General features: G+C 31.9%; 1 protein-coding gene across 1 annotated transcript in view; it reads right to left on the bottom strand.

Moving 5' to 3' along the window:
• The window catches only part of LOC129220443 (pyridoxal-dependent decarboxylase domain-containing protein 1-like), an 89,331-nt gene extending 74,678 nt beyond the window's left edge, over window positions 1-14,653 (bottom strand). Inside the window, exons 1-4 of the mRNA XM_054854864.1 lie at window positions 14,505-14,653; window positions 11,092-11,162; window positions 7,936-7,992; window positions 5,574-5,669 (exon numbers count right to left, since the gene is read on the bottom strand). Coding sequence (XP_054710839.1) covers window positions 5,574-5,669; window positions 7,936-7,992; window positions 11,092-11,162; window positions 14,505-14,585 — 305 coding nt within the window. The 5' untranslated portion in view covers window positions 14,586-14,653. The remainder of the gene's footprint in view (window positions 1-5,573; window positions 5,670-7,935; window positions 7,993-11,091; window positions 11,163-14,504) is intronic.
• Between the last annotated feature and the right edge of the window lie 8,550 nt (window positions 14,654-23,203).

Genomic DNA, 23,203 nt, shown 5'->3' with positions numbered 1-23,203 from the left:
TTTTGAGCAACATTTTTAATTGCCCCCCCCCCCCCCCATGTTTTGGTCTGTTTTTCCTGTGATGCATAAGGCCATGCTGTACTTTTTTTGTGTGTGTTGTTTTCATTAATGTGTGTTTTCATGCTGTCTTTTTTTGAATTGACCTTAAGAGGGGTGACTGGTATCAAGAGATGTGACCCAGGGCTCCCTTTTAAGTAGGATATAGAATATCTCCAATTTTAGGGGGTCCGGGGGTCTCTCCCCCGGAGGAAATTTTATAAAATGGGTATATAATTTTCTATTTTGAAGCCTTATAAGGGTTTATTAGATAGACAAAAATCTCGAGGAAAAATAGACAAATAATTTTCTTTTTAATTTTTATGATTTAAATGTGCTTTGTGATGCACTTTAAAAGAAATGGTGTACAGATTTAGAAAATAAGTAACATGAGAGTAACATACTACTTATTTGAACAATTCATAATTGATAAGAAATAAAATTGAAGCACGCTTTGCTTAGGAGTTTCAAAAACTTGTCTAATTATTTTCAAGGTTTGGTTGGTTAGATTGGCTTTTTGGCACAAGAGCCCTAGTATGTTATACTGCGCCAATTCTTTTCAAGGATTTTAGAACATTTAATAATTTAAGGCACCTTATTTGCACTTTCCAGTCTCTGAAATTGAGTACTAGATTATACAGTTGTACAGTATTGTTCAAACTTTGTAAAAAAAAACAGCTATTTTAAGTTTAAAAGAAAAAATAAACAATAGAATTCTCATTACAATAACCTTTTTTTTAACTATAAGCAGTGCCGAAAACGAAAAGGAATGGAGGTAGTGTATCTTTTTTTTCTGAGCTAAACAGATTAACAATATGCAGTAGAAACAAGATAAAAGCAATCAATACAAAAGAATTTCCAAAATACTGCATTTGGGATTAATAAATAGCAAGATATGAAACATGTGAGTCAGAAAAATTTATTTCAAGTAATATGTTACAAATGAAAGAACCATGATTTTTACTCTTTTGATGCAGGATGTAGCAAAGAGCTGAATTTAACATATTTTGGCATTCCTCCCCTTACCATTTGTTAAAAATTTTTTAAATTTAAGGTTTGTAATCACACGTTTCCAAATATTCAAGGCTTTCAAGCTCTTGAAAATGAAATTAGTTTTTCCAAGCACTTTCATTTTCTAAGGAGCGAATCATGCATTTTTTTGCGAGTTAAGGGCTCACTTCAAAGTAGTGGCCCTAAGCTATAGCTTGTTTATTTTAGAGGCAAATCCGGCCCTGTATGTAATTCACTCTTACCTGCAGATTTTTGTAATTTTTACGAAAATTCGTCAGTTTTTACAGTTAAAAGATTTTTACAATTTTACCAATCTGAACGTGTGAATCCAGAAGGTTCTTCGAAATCTTTCGTCTGTAACAACACAAAATATCTAGTTTTTGAAATTATGCAAATTGAAAATAAACATTCCGAAAAGAAAGAAAAAAGAAAAAAAAAACAAATTATAACGAGTAGATCTGTTAGCGCAAATGGGGGAGGGGGGTTCTATTTGTTTTAGATTCTAATTTGTGAAAATAATCGTCAATTATTTAAGTGTTGCAACTGAATGCATAACTCGTTTAGCCTATATTTCCATTTATATACTTATCCAAATGGTTTTCAGTCAAATAGTGAATTAAACATATTTTCAGCACCCCAGTGACAGCTGTACTATTTGTATTTCATGTTCTTTTTTTTTTCTTTTCTCCCATCAGAAAAGGACATTCGCTAATCTCTTCATTTTCATTAAACTATTCAAAAAAAATTTTTTTTTTGTTTTAAGATTTTGGAAGATGTGTTGTTACTATATGAAGTTCTCCCAAAACTGGGGGGGGGGATTGCCTTCTATGCCCCCCCCCCCTATAAATCCACTTATGCCCTTCTGAACAATTCAAAAAAGAGAAAAAATAATGGTTTTTAAAATATTTTCGGAAGATGTGTTGTTACTACATAAAGACCTCCCAAAACTGGGGGGGCGTTGCCCCTCTCTGCCCCTCCATAAATCCGCCCATGCCAGGCAGAAACTTTAGCCATATTGGCTTGAGTAAACAACTGTCTAGATCGAGGCCTAAGCGGGAAGGTTATCAGAATATTCTCTGATAGCCAAGCTGTGTTGAAAGCTCTCAATCATAACTGTTTTACTACCAAAACAGTTTGGGAGTGCCACAATGCACTGGTAAGACTAGCTGGCAGTAATAGGGTCTCCCTTTACTGGGTTCCTGGTCACCGTGACATTTTAGGTAACGAATTGGCAGATCAGTTAGCTAAACAGGGATCCAATGTACCGTTTATGGGACCTGAGCCTGTCCTCTGCCTGCCCTACAATGCAGTAAGGACCACTGCAAAGAACCTTCTTATGGATGAATCTTATGGCCTGTGGCTTCAGTCCGAGTCTCAAAGACAGGCCAAGACTCTGAACCAGCAGCCTCCTTGGCTCAGGTCTAAGGAACTGCTTAACTTGAGCAGGAATGAGATCAAGAAGACTGTTGGGTTACTAACTGGACACTGTTCTCTTAATAGGCACCTTAATCTGATGGGTGTTATCGACAACCCTTCGTGTAGAGGATGTCATATGGCTGATGAAAAATCAATTCATGTACTATGTGAATGTGACTTCTACTCTGCACAAAGATTTGAGCACTTGGGATACCACTATGTAGATCCCTGGGAACTGCCTAGAATTTCGGTTAGGCAACTGCTGAGATTTATTTCTGTTATTGGGCTCCTTTAGTAGTTTAAGCGAGGATAGTATAATAGACCTGTGGTCTCGGTGCTCGCGCTGTTTTCAAGCGCCCCCCCTTTTCACTTCATACTTCATTCATATCGTTTTAAAAGCTTAAATGCGGTCATCATCAAGAATATTTCTCCAAATGATTTTTATATATTTTTACCTCTTCTTGTTCAATTTCTTTCCAATCAAATGTTCTTTGTCGTGATTGTTTGAAATCATAACTATGAATGTACGCTAATTATGTTCAATTACTCTTTGAGTTGATAATTCTCTAAACTAAATGTACTTAAAGGAATTTATTAGCAGATGTTTCTCACTTTAATTTTAGCATAAATAAAAACCTTAAAGAATAGCAAGAAATGCATGCAAAGTGACAGCTTTTAGAAACACGGATTGTTATCATCTATTTGCACTAATTGAATTTAAGAAAAAATTAAAGCGAATCTCAGTTATTATTTGTTTAAACAAATTTAGAAGTATAAACTTTCTTTGACTCTGAATGGTTTGCATTATCCAAAGCTAATAGAATGCTACACACCGTATCCTATGCAGCCTCTAACACATGTAAAGGTTTCAGCTCTTCTTATGCTGACAATGTGATTTTTTTTTCGCTCATGTGTTTCCATCCGTCTTCATTTAGTTCAAAGAGAACCTTCAACCACTCTTTTGTTACCAATGCGGGACGATCGGCGGCTGATTTTGACGTTTATAACAATGAAATGGTACAAAACGCAAACTGATAGCAAAGACAAACTCTTGGTATAAAAAATTGGAATAATACATTTATGCATAATTTATAACTTATGTCACTCAGTAAGAACGCACCTTTCATGCAGTGAAAGAATTTTTCAAATAGGTGCAATGGTTCCCAGAGATTACCTCAAACATATGAACACACAAAAATTTGCACGCTCTCTTCATAATATCAGTATAGATAATCATAATTTTACATAAAATCAGTATTAAAAAAAGTATAAATCTAACAAAAAAAATGATATCCTCTTAACTGTTGATTTAAATTAGAGTTCAAAATATTATACACCTTCATATACAGGGTGAGTTTGATCGAATCTGCCATACGAAAGGGGGTTATAGAAGAGTCCAAGCAGAGCATAGAACCACCCATTATTGTGTCCAATCCTCAACGGTAACCGAGTTATGGTAGATTAAGGAAAATGAGTAAAGAAACAAAATTCTGAGAAAAACGACAGATTTCCGAGATTCTTTCAGGACCTACACACAAAATAAGTACATATTTGGAAAGAGCAGACTATATCCTACAAAATGACACTTTTTTCATCAAGATAGTTGCATTTTACAGAGAGTTACAAGCTTTGAAACATTGGACACACTCAGAATTGAAATGGTGCCGAAGTTTTCAATCGACATTTTCAATAACAACCGTATGAGTTGTAACCGTACTTTTTTATTATTGAATTTTTCTTTGTGAAAAGCACAAGAAAGTAATGCTTCTTTTATTTATACTTATTGTTATATCATGTGTTTTTTCCCTTAATAAAATGTTAAAACTATTATTTTGATATAAACATATCACTTTCTTAAACAAAGAAAGTAACATGCTTACGTGAAACAGAAAATTTAAAACAGAAAGCTGCAACTCTTCACTGGTTTTCCTTTTCCAACGAATGCAGATTTTTACACTGTTTCAAACAAAAGCATGAATTTCTGCTGAACTTAAAGTAAATATGATTTGTTGTTGTATCATCTGAAAGTTAGTGAAATGGGTCAGTTTTTGGTAGATTTTCCCGATTGTAGCTCATACTGTTGTTTTTGAAAATGTTGATTGAAAAATTTTGGCACCATTTCAATTCTGAGTGTGTCCAATGTTTCAAAGCTTATAGCTCGTTGTAAAATGCGACTATCTTTATCTTAATGGGGAAAGAGTCATTTTGTAGGATTTAGTCTGCTCTTTCCAAATATGTACATATTTTGTGTGTAGGTCCTACAGGAATCTAAGAAATTGGTCGTTTTCTCAAAATTTTGCTTTTTTACTAATTTTCCTTATACCTACCATAATTTGGTTATGGATAAGGATTGGACGCCATCACCTCCTTTCGTATGGCAGATTTTATGAAACTCAACCAGCATATAAAATACAAACTCCAAATTTCTTTGTCCGGGGTAAACTCAGAAACTACTGGATCGATGTCGTTCAAATTTTCAATTTGTCTAGTTTAGTAAAAGGAAGGTTTATAGAAGGTTCTTCTTATACAAGATAATTATCGCAGGGGCTTCTTTTCAATAAAAACAGAGCAAAATATTTCCAAGTTCGTTTGTTTTTTTAAGTATGGCGTGAACTTCCACAAATTCCTATATTTTTTCCCTGAAAGTAGAAGGATCAAACTTTTAAGCGAGTACATTGATACTAAAGTACATAAAACAAAATTTTCTAGTGCAGTACACAAAAGCCCAATTGGTAGAAAATCAAGAGACCAGGTTCGTGGTCAAAGCCAATACTCATTGTTTGTCATAATTTCCAGAGTCAATCACAAATTTTCTGAATTTTCCAGGTTTTCTAGTGATATTTTAAAATTCTCTGAGAATACCCTGTTTTCCAGGTTTCCAGAGTGAATGGTCACCCTGGTCTTCTCTATTTTAGGTCATCACATTATAGTAATCGTAAATGCTCTGTGAAAAGCATACACACGCAATGCAAATAATAAAAAGTGTATATTTGCATAATTAAATGCATTTCAACCATTAGTGTTACAGATTAATTAAGTAAAGCTTAAAAAAAAAGTCAAGCATAAATCTCGTAGATCAAAATTTAAAAATTTCTAGAAAAGTGTGATACCTTATATATGATATTAAAATCTCTTCTTCTTCTTCATCTTCACTTTTAGCAATAAGATCCAAGAGGTACTGCCGTATGTCAGCAATGACTTTCCCCCTGTTCACAGAAATAAGAAAACACAAGTTAAAATACATACATAAAAAATAAAATCAATGAAACATAGAACCTGTTAAGTTATCAGCTTTTATCTTATCTTAAATAAATGCATGCAATCTAACTTAAACAGATTTCTCTAAATTATGGTGAGTGAGGCTGGATACAATTTGAGATATAGTTTGAAGATAAAAAAGAAAAAAAGTATAAACAAATACATTTTAACAGAAGGAAACAGAATGTTTAGTACAAAGTGAACAGTACAATATGAATATACATTAGTACAAATGAACAGTATATGAATGAACAGCACAAATTAGCAACTGATTGCCAGACCTAGATAAAACTAAAAAACCTAAAGTTCAGAGCGAGTAGAGAACCACTACGCGACCAGAATGTCTTTTTTTTTTTCAATTACACTCGTTCCTTTTTCAGCCTTTTTTTAAATGGGCGTCCAACATTTGTCGCTCGCCAAAAAAGATGTAATAAAATAGAAATTTGTTTAAAAAATATCAGAATTGTCTGCAAACTTTGAAAATTCTTTGCGAATGGCATTCATGTTGTTTGTCTATATTATCTGGGTCTGCTGATTGCAGACAATTGTTTCAGGGTTACAAGGAACCCCATTCTTTCATGAAAATATTTCTGGAAACATGAATTGTTTTGCTGATGATGTAAAAGTTTTTGAATTGCAGAAAATTAAGAACAAGTAAAACAACTTCAAGCAGATTTAGATCCTATTACTAAGTGGGCAGAGTTAATGTTGAGAAATGTCAAGTGCTACATTTAGGCCACGGAAATAAGCATACACGTTATTATTTATAGGGTTCGGTCATTAGTCAGAAAACCTCTAGACACCCAGATCAATAACAGAAAATGTTATTGATCTGGGTGTCTAACTGAATTAGGATTTCAAGTTTAGTCAATAGTGCAGCGTTACAAGTAACAAAGCAAACAGAATGCTTGGGTTTATCAATAGATCTATTTCAAATAAATCTAAGAAGGTTCTTCTGCCTTTATATAAGAGTTTAGTAAGACCTCATTTGGAGTATGCTCTCCTTATCTCAGCAAAGATATTTCTTTATTGGGAAGGATTGGAAAAAAGGCAACTAGACTAGTAAGGATCTTTCAGATTTAGATTATGATATTAGATGTAAAAAGCTTAATATTTATAGTCCGGAGCAAATGAGAGTCAGAGGGGACATGATTCAGTTGATTAAATTTCTGAATTCTAAATCTTTCTAGAAGAATCTTTCTGAATTCTAATCTTTCAGATTTAGATTATGATATTAGATGTAAAAAGCTTAATATGTATAGTCTGGAGCAAAGGAGAGTCAGAGGGGACATGATTCAGTTGATTAAATTTATGCACTGAAAGCAGGACAAGGGGGTCAATATTTTAAGCTGTTCAAATCTCAGGCTAACCTGGAATTTAGGAAAAATTACTATTTTAGTAAAGTTGTGGGCACTTTGAACAGCTCAGCAGAAATGTCGGTAATGAGCAAAGGGGTTAACAACTTTAAGAAGGCCATTGATCTTCATTAGCGACTAATAAATTGACTAGGACCAGTCTAGCTAGGGGCAGAACCTGCTGCTGGTCGTCATATTCGTATTTATCAACGCAAAAGTGTGAGCTTTTGAATGTAAAGTCATCTCAAAAAAAAAAAAAAAAATAGATTTCCAAAGCTTTTCTCTGCGAATTAGCAAAAATAATTAAAATAATTTCCATAGCTTTTCTCGGCTTTATTTGCAAAAATAATTCCGATAGCTTGTATTGGTTTTATTAGCCAAAATTATTTCTATAACATTTCTTAAATGACTTTTCACCCAAACACTCACTTTTGCATTGATAAAAGAGCTCTCTTGAAACCCTGAAACACATGTTTGCAGTTAGCGTCAAATTTGCTGTATGAAAGTTGTTTTTTAAATGTTACTTTGTTGCACAAAGGCAAAAAGTATTACATACAAAATTATTTTTTTATTCATTTAAATTATAAATATAAAGTCATTCTCAAATTTAAAAACTCAGAAACTTAATTCATTAAAGGGTTAAAATGTTTGTGTTAAATATTTCAACAATACATCAATACTTGCTTCCTCATTATTAGATAATTAACACTGAAAGAAGATCACTGCTTATTTCTTGAGTGTAATATCAAAGGAAAGTAAAAGTAAACTTTGCCAAAAGAAAACATTCTCAAAGTTTAAAATAAAATCAACATAAATAATAAAAAACATTACATAAAAAAGAATTTAAGAACTTTCATACTCTTTGGGTAGAGGACCTGGAACATATTGATCTTTTACGCTCAAATTTTCATCAGACCCTAAAATTAAAAATTTAAAACTCAATTCAACAATACTCAAATCAAATCTATTTTAGTAAATCAAGTAACAAAGCTTAGAGCAGAAGAATGATATTTCTATAGTTTACATTCAAGAGCAATATAAAAGGAGTATAACAACATCAACAATACAAGGGAAAATCTAACCAACAATTCAGTTACAGAAACAATGATTAAAAAAGTGAAAAAAGATATTTCAAATGATAAATGAATAGTATTGTACTTGCCAAGATTCACTTGTTTGTCAAGAATACAATCACTGAATTAAAAAAAAAAATTGGAAGAGCCCTTAAAAATTGAGAAAAGACACGGAAACTTATAGACACATATTATATAAGTAATGAAGTTATAACCTTCTATTAAAATAAGCATGCATAATTCAATAAATATCTTAATAGATGAATGATTTTCCCATATTTAAATCTATGTTATGATTATTATTATTAATTCATAATTATATGTTACAATTTTTATTCCAGAAAATGGCATTTAATTATCGTTTATGAACTCGTTCACCATAATTTCTTGTTCTAGGCATGGTGATAGTAACTCAAATTCTTTTTAAAAAATTTGTCAATTAACCAGCGAAAAATGGCTGATTATGCTTGATTAATTGGTGCAGCTCAACTTGACACTATTGAGAATTATTCATAAATTACCATTTGGAAGTAATATTATTTAAAACAACAATCGTTGAGCAACCCTGTGAGCACAGGAATGGTGACAGGAACTGGAAAATTAAAATTTCCCTGACTTTTCCCTGATTAAGTTCAGCAAATTTCCCTGATTTACGTTACCAATGATAATGGTTTCCTTTCTTAACCCTACCTGAAAAACATTGCATATTAAATAAAAGCAGTGCTTAAAACGGTTTAGGCTGTTAATTAAAAATATTTTTTGAAAAGATGCTTCTCTTTTTGGTAAAAATAGTATATTAAATTATCAACAGAGAAATATTATAGGAAATCAAAAACAAATACTTTACTTCCCAGGAACCAGTTAACATAAGTATTCTAAGAAATTATTAAAACCCTCTTAAAGACATATTTAATCATGACAAAACTAAAAAACTTAAATGGAAATAATCTTGGAACTGAATTTTCAAGCAGTATACTTGTTACTAGAAGAGTAACAAGCAATAGTTAAAGTGCAGAAGTAATGTAGTTTTACTTACGTAAATAATACTGCAGGTAAAATGGCAGCTAGTATCTGCAGAAATAAGTTTTTGAGACTATTTGAAGAAATGTGTGGTGGATTCAGTACTAACAACAGGAAAACGTTGGAATTAAAGTTTGTTTCGTGCCTTCTTTTCAGCGAAAACCAAATAAGGGAACATGTACAATAAAGATAACGTACAATAGATGACAAAAATGAAAAGAGAAAAACATGAAAAATTTACAGTTACTGCTCTTTACCTGAACACGGCAGAATAGACATACTTATGAAAAACAAATTTAAATCTTTCAACAACCAGTAATACTGAAACTATTCTCTAATCAAGAACTTAGGTTTTAATGAATGAATACAGCATTTTAACTATTAAAAATAATAAAAATATATATTTACTTATGTACACAACTCAATTTCCAATGATTTTATTAGTTGTCGAAAAAAATCTTAGATTACTTTAGTAACAAAGAACATTGAAGTGCAAAAACAATTATTAATTTCAAAATTTATATGTATATGATTTTAAAATAAAATAGTTTTAAAGTCTGAAAAGAAAAACCCTTCGTATAATCTGAAGCAGTGGAAGTGATTCAGATGGGAGGGGGGCAAGGCAACTCCCCCCCCCCCCCTTTATGGTTATTTTTTTATTTCCAATTAAGGAACCCAAACCAGAAATTACATTTAAAAAAAAGCAGAAACGTCAAAATTTTCAGAATATAATTATTTGTTTTACTTTGTACATCTGTTTATGAAACATTATTTAACATAAGCAGTAACTTTTAGTTTATATATTCATTGTTTAGATATCAGTAAATCAATTGATTAACTTAAACAAGCCATACTTGTTCAATGAAATTATTACCAATTGTTTTGTGACATCTCAAAATACTTTGGTGTAAATAATGTTAATCTAATTCATATCTAAGTGTTTCTTAAGGGAAAGTTATTGTATACAAAATTCATCAAAATCTTAATAAAAACGTGAGTTAAGCTGTTAGATTTACATCAATTACAACTCATCTGTTCTCAAAACCATACCTAGCAAAATTTTGTATCCCGCCCTCTTTTTTTTTTTTCTTTTTTGCTGCTGCTAAAAGTCCTATGGCTTTTATTTGCTATCTTTTTTTTTTTTTTTTTTTGCTTGACACCCCCCCCCCCCCCCCCCCCATTTTTTTATTCCAATCGCCACCTCTGATCTGAAGTGATAGCGAATAATAAGATGGTAAAAAAAGAAATATGATTTGCAGTCAACATACAATTTTAGCAATTAAATTTAAAATGCCAAGTGATAACTTTTAAGATTTTATCAGCATTAATTTAAAAAACAAAGATTTTTTCTCGAAATCGTGACAACAATATGCTAATTACATAAAAAATATAAGTAAAGACAAGGGAGTGAAGTCATTAATGATGGCTTCCTCTTTGCCTGTAGGGTTGTTTATTTTACGTAGCATGGAATGTGTGGAAGGAAAATCGATGCTTGCTAAAAAAAAAACAACTTTACAGACACAGAAACAATCTTGGGAAGCTTATCCTAAGATTGAATGCTTTGATGTTGCGGAAAACAAATGCACAAATATGCAGCATTGTATGATCGCACTTAATTAATTTTACTTTTTTTAAACAAATGATTGACAGAAAATTTGTAGAATTCAAGTACTTCATTTTTCAAACAAAAAGTCAGGGAAAATAATCAATTTTCCCTGAATTTTTGTTATTTTTTCAAAAATTCCCTGATATTTCCCTGAGTGATAAAGTTCCCCGACTTTTCCCTGATCTGTTTCTGTTCAGGGACTAGTTTCCCCTGACCCTGTCCCCCCATTTTTGTCATTCACCCCCCTTGAACAGAGATTTTGGTTAGGCTCAAGGATAGGTGAGCTAAAAAAGAAAAAATAAGTTTTATAACTTACTCTGCATTTTGTAAACTTTCTATGCATTCTTCAGCAAAATTTTGTAAATTTTCTAAAGTCTTCTGTTCCACCTGTTAAAACAAAAATGTTTGTGGAGGTAATGATTCTAATAAAATTTTACTTTGCACAAAATTAAAAATGAAAGATTTCAATGAAAATAATCAATCTCATAGTTTTTTGCTGATAATTTGCTAGCCTCATGATGTAGCAAAACATTTTATAATGTCTAAACAAGAACAGATAATGAAAATATTAATTCATACAGTCAAATAAGCAACTATTAGAGTGGGAAGGGGTGAAACATACACACAAAAAAAGATGCTTATGATTACTTTTCGAAAAAACAATTTTGATCAGGAGGGCAAAGTTTATAAATGAAAAAATTTTAGAGGAAATTGCAACCTATTCCTTACCAAGAAAAACACATGAACATACACAAAACTGTTAAATTTTTTATAAACAATTTTAATAAAATTAATTTCTAGAGGGAAACCCAAAAAATTGAAGTAAATTTTAAAAACTTACTAGACTTTAAATTCTAGCTTGCACTACCTGGGAGTCGAATGAATTACGAGCCTAACTAAAACCTAAATTAGTATGCTATTATATTCAACAATTAGTAAATAACTTTCAAATATGATTTTGATTAGTGCAGTTCATCATTGTATGATTGTATAGTAGGATATAAAATCCAAATGCTGGAGCTAGACTTAATACTTCACCAGAAAAATTCTTAATAATTTGTTACCAATTATACACAAATGAAAAGTTTTAGGCCTTATAAATAAAAAGCTTTCCCCAATAAACAGGAATTCTTAAATGAAACTGTCTATTAAGTACCTGCCACAAATAGGGATGCTTTTCAATTTTTAAATAATTTTCAGGATTTATTTTGCATTTTCATCTGAAATTTGATCAGAAAATAATTGGTCTATGTAATTGTTCAAATTAAGTTTTTGACACTTCAAAATACTTAGTTAAAAAGTAATAACACCAGATGCTGCCATATTAGTTTATTTTCCAGTGAGATTGCTTGTCAAATGTTAAGATGCATGCACAGATATTTCAAAACTAAAAAGATTTTGTTCCGATTATTGACATTTTTGTTTTGACCATCGATGGCACATCTGACAAATATCTGTATAATGTAAGTGATTCGAGTGTAACCACATGCAAAATAAATTTTCCATCAACTGATCAATAGTTGCGACAATTGTAAAAAGAGAGAATCATTTTAAATCTGAGCTGAATCCAGATCGAATATTAATCAAGAAAAGAAATTTAAAATTATAAGCAATACCTACTCGGATGACTTCAATGTTTGACATTTCAATATATACAAGGCCGTATCCAGAAATTTTTTTCGGGAGGGGCCCGGATTAACACATTGCCCTAACACACACACACACACACATATAGTACATATAGACACACCAAACGAATAAAAATGTTAACATAGAAGACTTTTTGTCTCGATTTTTAATGATTCCACTGTTTGGATTGTTTTTATTTTAATTTCTTATTATTTTTCTTATTCACCTTGTAGTGGTAAGGATAACAGGAGAGTGTCCCTTTAAGTCGGATGTAGAACATCCATAATTTCAGGGGGTCGGGGTTTTTTTCCCGTGAAATTTTCGGGAAAAAAAAAAGCTGTATTTTGAAGCCTTATATTAGGTAATTGTGACTACAAAAATATGAAAAAAAAAAAAAAAATAGGCAAACAAAGTCTTTTAAAAGTTATACATTATTTTGCAAATCAAGATCAAACAAAATAAAAACTGCTTGCTCGACAAAATCATGGAACTTTATGGACAGAGAGGAAAAACGAGAGATGAGAAAAGAGAAGCACTTCGTCATCTGCTCACATCGGCTTTTAGTGAAGTTTGTTTTTGATCACTCCTCCTACCCCATTTTTTTTTTCATTAAATGCCCTACAGTATGAAAATTGTACAAAATAGTTTAAAAGAAATGGTGTACACATTCAGAAAATAAGAACGGAAGAATAATATTCTGGCCATTTGGACAATTCATACTTTATTTTATTAATAAGATACAAAATTGAAGAATTTTTCAGGGAATTTCAAAAACTTAAATAATTTTCAAAGACTCTCGAACAGTTGAAATTATTTGAAGCTCTTTATTTACACTTTTCAGAAGTTGGTTGCACAGTCTTACAAAATGATTATAACTTCGTAAGACACACCCGTTTTAAGTTAAAAATAAATGCAAGGAACTATTTCTCGAAACAAACTTTTTTTTTCAATCACAAGTAGTGCAGAAAATGAAAGAGAGTCAAGTGTTATTTTTTTTTCTCATACTAAAGATATTAACAGTATGCAGTAAAAGTAAGGAAAAAAACAAGCAATAACAAAAGAATTTCCATGATACTGAATTCAGCATTATATAAATGCAAGACAAGAAACATATCAGTCACAAAAATGATCTTGAAAGTTATGCTACAAACACGCGAGAATGGTGATTTTTGCATTTTTTACTCAGGATGTATCAAGGAGCTGAATTTGTCACATCTTGGTAACAAGATACTCGCCTAATCGGAAACTAGGGGCCCAGCCTTTGAGGAGTCCCCGGCTCGAAATCAGTACAGTGTAAGTTTTATAAGAGTTTTAGGGGAGGAGGGCAGGCTCGTGCACAGAGGGGAGAAGGGACACCTGTTGGCCGGGCTCGAGCTTAAATGGGGCCCAATATTTTTAAACCTAGGGTTGAAACTATGGGTAAGCAATATGGAGGGGGCCCAAAAAAAAGCATTTGCGACAGCCCCAAAATTTCTGTGCACGCCCCTGGAGGAGGAGGTGCACAGAAGTCAGTTTGGTAGACTTGAAAAATCTACCGAACTGACAAAGGGCCTGCCTTAACCCTGGACTGCCCTGAATTGAATTGGGAAAGAGAGCAGGAAGTCCTAATTCAAGGTCTAAATTTCAAGTGTGCCTTGCAGCTAATGAGAACTTGAACTGCTTTTTCTGTATTTCTTCAAAATTTTATAAATTTTGAATAGTAGCAAAATTATGAATTAAAAAAAACATTGTTATTTTCCTTTTCTGACATTAGGAATTTAAAAAAAAAAACCTTCTGTTTTACAGTGCAAAACATTTCGGGTTTCGGGGGGGGCCCGGGCCCGTCAGGCCCCCCCTCTGGATACGGCCCTGAATATATACATATATAACGTTACGCTATCATATAAAAGAATTCTGTTAAAAAGTCATTTTTATTGCAATAGAAAATACTTAGCACTGAGGATGACAGCAACATAAATTATACTCGATACAAAATGAGGGCCTCATAAAACGGCAATGAAATTTACTGCTCATAAATAATACCAATTTTCTCTTCGTGTTTACTTTCAAAAAAGGATTTTAAAAGAACTACTCAAGCTAGAATCAGTATTCCATTCCTACATCAAGTTCCAGGGAAGTAGCTCGTTCTTGCTCCTCCATCAAATCTTTACTGCCGGCTTCTACCTTACTTGCATCTGCCATCGTTAACGAGCTTTTATTTATTTAAAAAACATCAACTTGTGAAATGACACGCCGCCTTAATAAACACAGCGCAGTCCACGTCCCAGACGAAAAATGAAAAAACTTTTTCATGTTGCCAACTTAAAACTGAAAATGAATAGAAAACTTAAAATCGAAACTGAAACCATGATTTTGGATACCGAATTCTTAAATAATTTGTTTCATGGCCTCACAAAAACTGCGTGTATTTTGCTACAGAAATCATATTCATTATTTATTGTAGTATTAAATTGATTTTTAAAATTAAAAACATTAGAGAAAATAGTCGCAGCCAGGAGAGCTCACAACTCCAAGTATCGCAGGAAAGCGATTTGTTTATACCGTCCGTTAAATACAGCTAAATCCAGCCGCCATATTTGAAAAAGGTTGCTAGATTCCTTTGTTTATCGCCATATTTGGCGATAAGCAAAATGAAGTAATTCTTTTGATACAATCGTTACGGATCAAGTTAAGTTACTTCATTAATGGTCTACAGTTAAGAAAAAAAAACATTTAACAAAAACAATTTTTTATTTAATGATTTAAATATATTAGTTTATAATTGAATTTAAGAACCATTCCTAAATTGTGTTTTATTCATCCAATTCGTTTTAATTAATTTAAAAATATTTTTAATGTCACATAAGAGGCAAATATGAAAAATTATTTTTAAAAAATCGAATTGTACCACGTTTGAAAAGCAAGCACTAATAAGCCACAAACAAACAAACAACACAGTTTAAATGCAGTTACTTGTTTTATTATAACTTCACCGTGAAATTTGGTTATATGTTAGTTGATTAATATACTTATGGTAGAGTCATATAGGGTCATAAACTTTTCATACAGGGACTCTAATAACTCATTGGAGCTATCTGTACAAAGTCCCCCCTCCCCCCAAAAAAAAGAGACACCATAAATGAAAGAAAAAAGACTCCTTTAAATACTCCTCAACCCCCCCGAAAAAAAATCAACGGCAAAGTTTGTTCCATGATCTGCAGGGGTGCCCTTTCCTTCAAGAGTGTGATTCCCCCCCCCCCCCCCAAGAACGAAACCAAAATACCTGTAAAGAAAATTTTAATGGCAGCGCACAGTTCTGTCCCATGAATCCCCCCCCCCCCAACACATACAAAACCATGCTCGTCATATGGGTGATCAGGGATTCAATTGCCCTTTCCCCCTGGATTTTCGAAATGTTTCTGAAATTGGGCATTTTTGTACGAATTTGGTGTTTTTTTTTTTTTTTTTTAAATTAAATGCATTGCGCACAATCTGACTGATTCGAGCACTTATAATGTAAGTTTCTAGAATGGAGGGGGGGGACATTATCCCCCTCCCTCCATTCCAGAAAATTTGAAATGGCGGGCCTTTGGGACAAAAGACACATTGCTACGGTGTTTTCCCATTTGGTTCAAAAATTTCTCCACGGGGGGCTTCCGCCCAACTAACCGGAAACACAATTGACCAATCGGGTGTCTTCCAACCCTACGTAGGGTTTGAAGGGAGGGGCTTAGGTGCTCGGACATTCAAGGCTGTTTTCAAGAGTAAATTTCTAAGCTTAACAATCTGGCGCCTTAGCTTGGCGCAATTCTTAGCACCATTCGGGGTTCAGGGCGTGGGTTGCCATTGAAAAGTTCAACGTGGTATAGGAGAGCAACTGGGATATCACCATTCGAGATTCGGGGGGGGGGGGGGGGGGGTCCTTTTGAAAAGTTCCACGTGGTGAAACTGGTTGCACGTGCCTATGCAAAATGGGAAAGTTCATTGAGAGCAACCGTCAGGGTAGCAGACTGGAAATAACATTCGGCTCAGGCATCCAGTTCCAGGGAAAACCGGCGTCTCCAATTAATTAAAAAACACCCTAGTAATAAAATATTAATTAATCCTAAGGAAAATAATAAAAATTTATACTTTATTTTCAACTGAAAAATTAAGTATAATGATAATGGATGATGATTAAGTATAATTATTTGATCAAACTAAAAAATCAAATGCTAATTTATTTAATAATCTACTTTACTAAAACCGATAAGTAGTATTTTATTTAAAAAAAAAAAGGCAAATAATCGCTTTTTTAAAATAGCTAATTTTAGCGTTCATTGAATGATTAATCAGGAACTTGGAAGCTATTTTGTAATAATTGATAATCAGTATTATGCACATAATCAGTTGTGCATTTAAGCAAAATTCAGGGGGGGGGGGTCGTATTTGACGACTTTGCCAACTAACTTTAAAATATATTTTCATCTCGAAAACGGTGTTTCTCATCTCATATGCTTCTTAGTTCCAAATAAGTTCAGTATTAGCCGATCGGATCAAAATATTCACTTTTGAATGCAGCAGAGAATACCTGTGCGTATAGAGATGGATACCCCTGCAAAAGTCTCTCATTTGCGTTTGACTTTTTTAAAAAATTCAGTAAAAAGAAAAAAAAATGATCTGAAAAAAAAATTGTATTGTACTTTTTGTAGAATGTGCAGACAGAAGTTTACAACTCGTATTAATTTATAAACACAAGCGTTTAGTAAGCCGCACTTATATTGTATGAAGCTCAATAATTTCATTTATATTTTAGCACATGGGCAAAAATTGGTGGAGTGAATGGGTTCAAATGCCCTTTTTTTTTTCAAACATATAGTAACTTTTTTCAAACAAAACTCTCTCTCTCCCACACATTAAAGCAGCTCCGGCTTCCACTTTTGGAGAGGTCATTATTAGCATGTAATAGACAAAAGAAAAATGAAAAAATCAGGAGAATTGCGTTATATTAAATGACGAACTATGGTCATGGTTTAGGTTTTTTTTTTTTTTTTTTTTTTTGACTTAGATTGTTTTTGAATTGTGATGTTACAGTTCTGGTTCTTGGTAAAAACTAATTCTCATGGTGTTAGAACTTGGCACTCTTATAGCTGTGAAATTTTCATTAATTTTCAACAACGATTCATACATTCATAAATTGAAATACACTGGTTTGAGCAGTTATGGTCACTCTAGCTTAGTAATGGTTGAGGCATACACAGAAATTTTTGCGTCCGTCACACATGACTTTTACGGTCCCCCTTCCATATTGTTAACTCCTATGGTGCTAAATATATTTCAATCACCCTTTTAAAAATCTCAAGCCCCCCCCCCCCCCCCCCCACCCTGTGCACGACCCTGAGTTATGGGCCAGGGCCATACTAAAAACTAAAACTGGTCATGCTCGCTGAGTTCAATTATTTTCAGGAAATACACAAAAAAGTATGTTAAAACGTATTTTTTTTAGCAACATCATCAAATTTCAAGTAACGAATTCCAGCGTGTTTAAATTAAAATTTGGATAAATAACCCCCTTTTTTATTAAGCACTTTTATTACTTGGCCTGGTTGTCACGGAAAAATCTGAGGCCTGCTTTTGCTTATATCTCAGCAACTAAACCACTTAGGGATTTCGGGATATCACTTAATGATTTGCTTAATTTAAAGGTACAGCTTAATTACAGAAAAATTAAAATTCTAAAATAAAATTATTTTTTTCGGTTAGGGTGGAAAAACAGCAAATTTCATGCAAATTCCCCATCAAATGTTTGAATATAAAACCCATTCTTACAAATTTTGCCGCCTTGCAACAGTAATAGTAATCATAATGTTTAATGTAATAGTTTAATAGTAATCATAATGACTATTTTGAATCAGGGCTTCACTGGAGCAAGATGTCGTTGCTTTTTTAAGGTTTTTATCCTCATCCATGCCAATAATCGATAACAGGGCTAAGTAAAGAGACATATTAGGTTCTTTATCACAAAACGCATGTTGTGAACCATTCTTTTGCTTATATCTCAACAACTAGACCACTTCGAGACTTCGGAATTTCACTAAATGATTTGTTTAATCTTAAGGTACAACTTAACGCTAAATAAAAATTTTGTTTAAAAACAAAAATCTTCAAAATAACGGATTTTTTTTAAAAAAATACTAAGCACTTCACATGATGCACTCAAAAGGACAAAAAAAATTTTTTTGGTTCAGAAAGGCAATTATATAAGAAAGGACAAAGTATTCCTGTAGTTTTCAATTATTCCAAGAAAAAGACTTCACTAACGAAGAAAAGTGCGCTCAAGTCATTTCATATCAAACTTTCCCATTAAGAAAAATATGCATATTTCAACCCTCAAATTTATGATTGAAAGCTAGAAAATGATAAAACATTCTCTACATGACTTGAGCCGTACTTTTCTTCGTTTATGAAGCCTTTTTCTTAGAATAATGGAAAACTACACGGATACTTATATTGTCTTTTCTGACCCGGAAAAGTTATTTTGTCCTTTTGAATGCATTATGAAAAGTGCTTAGTATTTAAAAAAAATCTGTTATTAATCGCATTTTTCAAAAGTGATTTTTGACAGATCGCTTTCAAAAGGTTCGTTTGAACCAGGGCTGCGGAGTCGGAGGGAAAATGGCCGACTCCAACTCCTTGATTTTTTTAAATCAATTTATTTATTTATTTATTTTTTTTTTCTAATCCACTCCTCCTAATGGGAAGGGGGAAAACCTCAAAGCACAGATTGAAATATTAATTCCTTTTTCTGAAAATTTAGCGTTGTATTTCATTGCTAACCTAAGATGTACACAATGTTAGAAACTAAACTTGAATATCAAATTTTCCAACAGTTTGGATTTTATAAGTAAGAATACTTTAAAATCCCATGCTTTAAAATAATTGAAAAGAATTAATTTTCTCTCCTTTAATGTATAACATACAGATGTTGATCAAATCGTTTGCTTTCAATTTTTGAAAGCTGTAACTTGCGAGAAAAAAAAAGAAAAAAAAAGAAAAAAAAAAAACCTTTCTTGAGAAGGGGTAGTCATCCCCGGGTGACATCCATATGGTGGGTGAATACCTAAGTTAATTTCAGAGTTTATAAAAACAATAAATACTTTTTTCTTGAAAAATTTCTCCCATAAATCTTAAATTATACTTCATCTATAAAATTTCAACGAAAATAGTGCACTACAGTGTGGGGAGAGGCAGGGTACATGTACGTCTGGAGCAAGTCGTACACAAAATGTGAAGGAAATTGTGTCATAAATAATCCTGCATTTATCTTACTCACAAATACAAACCCCACTTGCTTAAAATATCATTACAAATTAGAATTTATTGAGGTGATTTGCTGCTATTCATCGGTACCTTATAAACAATTCTATCGATAAAATTGTGAAATTAAGTTTGAAACATTATCAGATGCTTTCATTTTTTGTTATCAAGTTCAAATTAAACTTTGATTACAAAGACTAATTCTTAATAGGTTGTGTTTTTAATCAATATTTAATATTTCATAAGGTGTAAAAATTAGAAATTAAAATGTTACAAAATTTAAAATGCAAGTGCTTTTCGTTAAAAAAAAACTTTTTTATTCAGACATTATACATTACATCCATGATTTTATGTAAAAAAAGTAGCAGTTAATGAAATCAAGCAATAAATTAATGTTTTACATTTATTACTAATTAACATTATGGATTTTTTCTGTAGTGTCATATTTGTTTATAATAGTAAAACTAATGCAATGTGTCAGAAGATTTAATAAACACTAAAAAGAAACAAGATTTAAATTTAAGGTCTAAGCATTTTTTTAAATATTTAAATTAATTTAAATGAGAAAAAATAATAAGTAAGAATTTTAATTAATATTGTGACATGGTATTATACTGATACTTTCATTCATTGCATAAAAAATGTTTCTTTGGGAATTTTCGAAGTTTTAAATTTGTTCACTATGCAGTTGTCGAATGTTGAAGTAGGGTAATGTGGGACAAAGTGAATAAGCGGGGCAAAGTGAAATGGTGATATATTTACTCTGCTGTTAGCGCCACCTATCTAATAATATTTTAACTATGTAGTAAAAAATGTAGCCTATTCTAGCTAAGAAAAAAATAACTCTGAAAATCATAGACTGTGATAACACAAGCAATTTTCGAAAAATGATTCTCATATTGTAATATTTTATTGTAAGTCCAAAATTATTCTAGGTATTATTAAATGATAAATTTCTTGTAATTAACATTTGAAATACTAATTCAGACCTAATATTCGATGCAACATTTATTTAGTTAATATTAAGCTTATTAATATTTTAATTATTTTGCACAGACAAGTACATGCGGGAAAAGTGAAAAATTAATTTCGTTTAATTATTCAATCACTTATTGAATCTTTTACGCATTTTACGTATTACTTTATTAACATACTTTATTTAGTAATTCAATTATTTATTCATTCATACACTTATTTTTTTTATTCATTCACTGTTTTACTCACTCGTTTATTTGTCCCCATACATTAATTAATTAATTTAATTAATTATTTGTTTATTTCTTTCAGCATCTTTTCATTTATTCATTCAAGCTTTTATTTACTGATTTCTTTGATCAAAAATATTTTTTATAATCGAATAGAAAATATTTTATTTCAAACTTATTTCATTTTTCACTTGCCCCATAAAAAATAAAGCGAAATTTTTCCACTTTTTTTTAAAAGCGAAAATTCACCGCCGAAAATGAAAAATACTATTTCAATGCACGTTTTATTATAAAATACAATGTTCTTTCAAGTACTCTAATTTTCAAAACAAATTTTCAATATGTTTATTTTGAAAAAGCTCAGTCAGATTAACCATTTCACTTTGCCCCACATTCCCCTACTCTGCCAAAACAAATAATCGGTTTGTCTGCCGATATACAGTATACCGAATACCAAGTATTCCGTGTATTTCTAAAATAATAATAATAATAATAATAATAATAATAATAATAAAGAAAGAAAGAATGAATCATCAAAATTCAAGGAACTGGGTGGATAGGTTTTCAAGACGGTGTTTAGAATTTTATGCTATTTAACATTTATTTACATGGGACTGCTTTTTTAAAAACTAATCTAAAGTTTGTTAGTTTTATTTTATTTTTATCCTCATTCTGGTAACTTTATCAAAATAAGTTTTTCATTTATGTTTTATGCTGTAATCTAATTTTATAGTCTGGACATAGACTGCAAAGTTTTGATAATTTCAATAATTGTGTAACCTTCTCTATGGGAAAATCATTGTGTTTTATTGAAAAAAAAAAAACATTTATAATCAGTTGATCATTCATTTGTTACTAAAATAATTTTAATTCACTTAAGACATTAATTATGCAATTAGTTTATTATTTGGAAATTTAAAGCTTAAAATATAATTGTGTTGTGCATTATTTTTTTATTTCCTATGTAGGCAATAAATACTTTCATTGTCAATTTGAGCGAGAAAAGTAAAACACGCGAAAATTTCGCCATAGTAATACGAGTCTTTTCCCCCTTTCTCACCACCCAACATGACCTCCACTCACTCACAGTGTACTTCTAACTCGACAATAGGTGATAGGAGTAGATCTCCATGGCAAGCAATCCTTCCACTATGTATTGGCATTTATCGATATTTAGGGATCGCCAAAAACAGTTTATTTTAGGCAGTGGGCAAAGATGGCGATGGAGTGGCTCTGACTTTCAGATTTCTTTATTAGGAGGGAGGTATTCCCCACGTGACAAGCTTATCTTGATGTGTTTGACAGTTTGGGCCAGTTGGAACCTCACCATTGCTACAAACTTACATACATGCTTACATAATAAAGTGCTCGAATCAGTCAGAGCATGCATAAATCAAGGGCGGATCCAACTTCTGCTTTTAGAGGGGGTTATTCAGAAAAGGGGGGAGGGGTCGTGTCACATATATTGCTCTTCTTGAGCTCAAATGGGGGGGTACCCGTCCCCATCTGGAGCCGTTCCTTAATAAAATTTGCAATGGATAGCAAATTTGCGTATTCTATACTTTGTTTAATATAAATTTCTCATTTCAGTACGAAGATAATTTTTTTGTTTTAATCAGATCAGTTTTTTTTTTTTTGGGTGCATTCATTTCTTTGTTTTTTCGCAGCCCAATGCAAATGAAATGCTAGAAAAAATTTTCGTTAGTAAACTCCTAAAATCCCATAGTTAAAAAAAAAAAGAAAAAAAAATCGCAAAACAAAATTTTGAACAGGCATCTCGTTTACAGGACCAATCTGTGAGCTCAAGGCCAAATTGCAACTGTTATTCCCTCCCCCCCCCCCCTCGACTGCCTGCATACATAGACATTTGTATGTGTAATTTTACGGAGTAACTAAGAAAATATTTCCATTTTAAATTAGTAATAAAAAAGAAAGCTTCGATTATTATGAAAGGGCGTTTATTAAATACCTTCAATAAAGCATTGACATTTTTTCTGGTGGCTGGGCAGCTTAATTTTAAATATAGTCAAATTTTGCCCAATATTTACTAACGAAAATAATTTCAGGTATATAAATTAGTATGAAAGTCTCAAAAATCATATTCATCATACCAACATAAAGGTAGTGTTTGTTGAAAAAATTTCATCATTCTCTAACTTTCTGGTTTTGTCTCCACTTATTTAACAGATGCTCTTAACATGTGAAATCTACATTTTTAAATTAAAATGTAGCTTTTTTTTCTTTTTCATATATTCAAAACTAGGGAATAGAAACGCGGTCCATCGTTTTCCGAAAAGTTTCACTTTTGGTTTCGATTCT

This window comes from Uloborus diversus, chromosome 4 (assembly GCF_026930045.1).
Source record: "Uloborus diversus isolate 005 chromosome 4, Udiv.v.3.1, whole genome shotgun sequence".
Classification (NCBI taxonomy): Eukaryota; Metazoa; Arthropoda; class Arachnida; order Araneae; family Uloboridae; genus Uloborus; species Uloborus diversus.
This window is presented reverse-complemented; position numbering and strand designations above follow the sequence as displayed.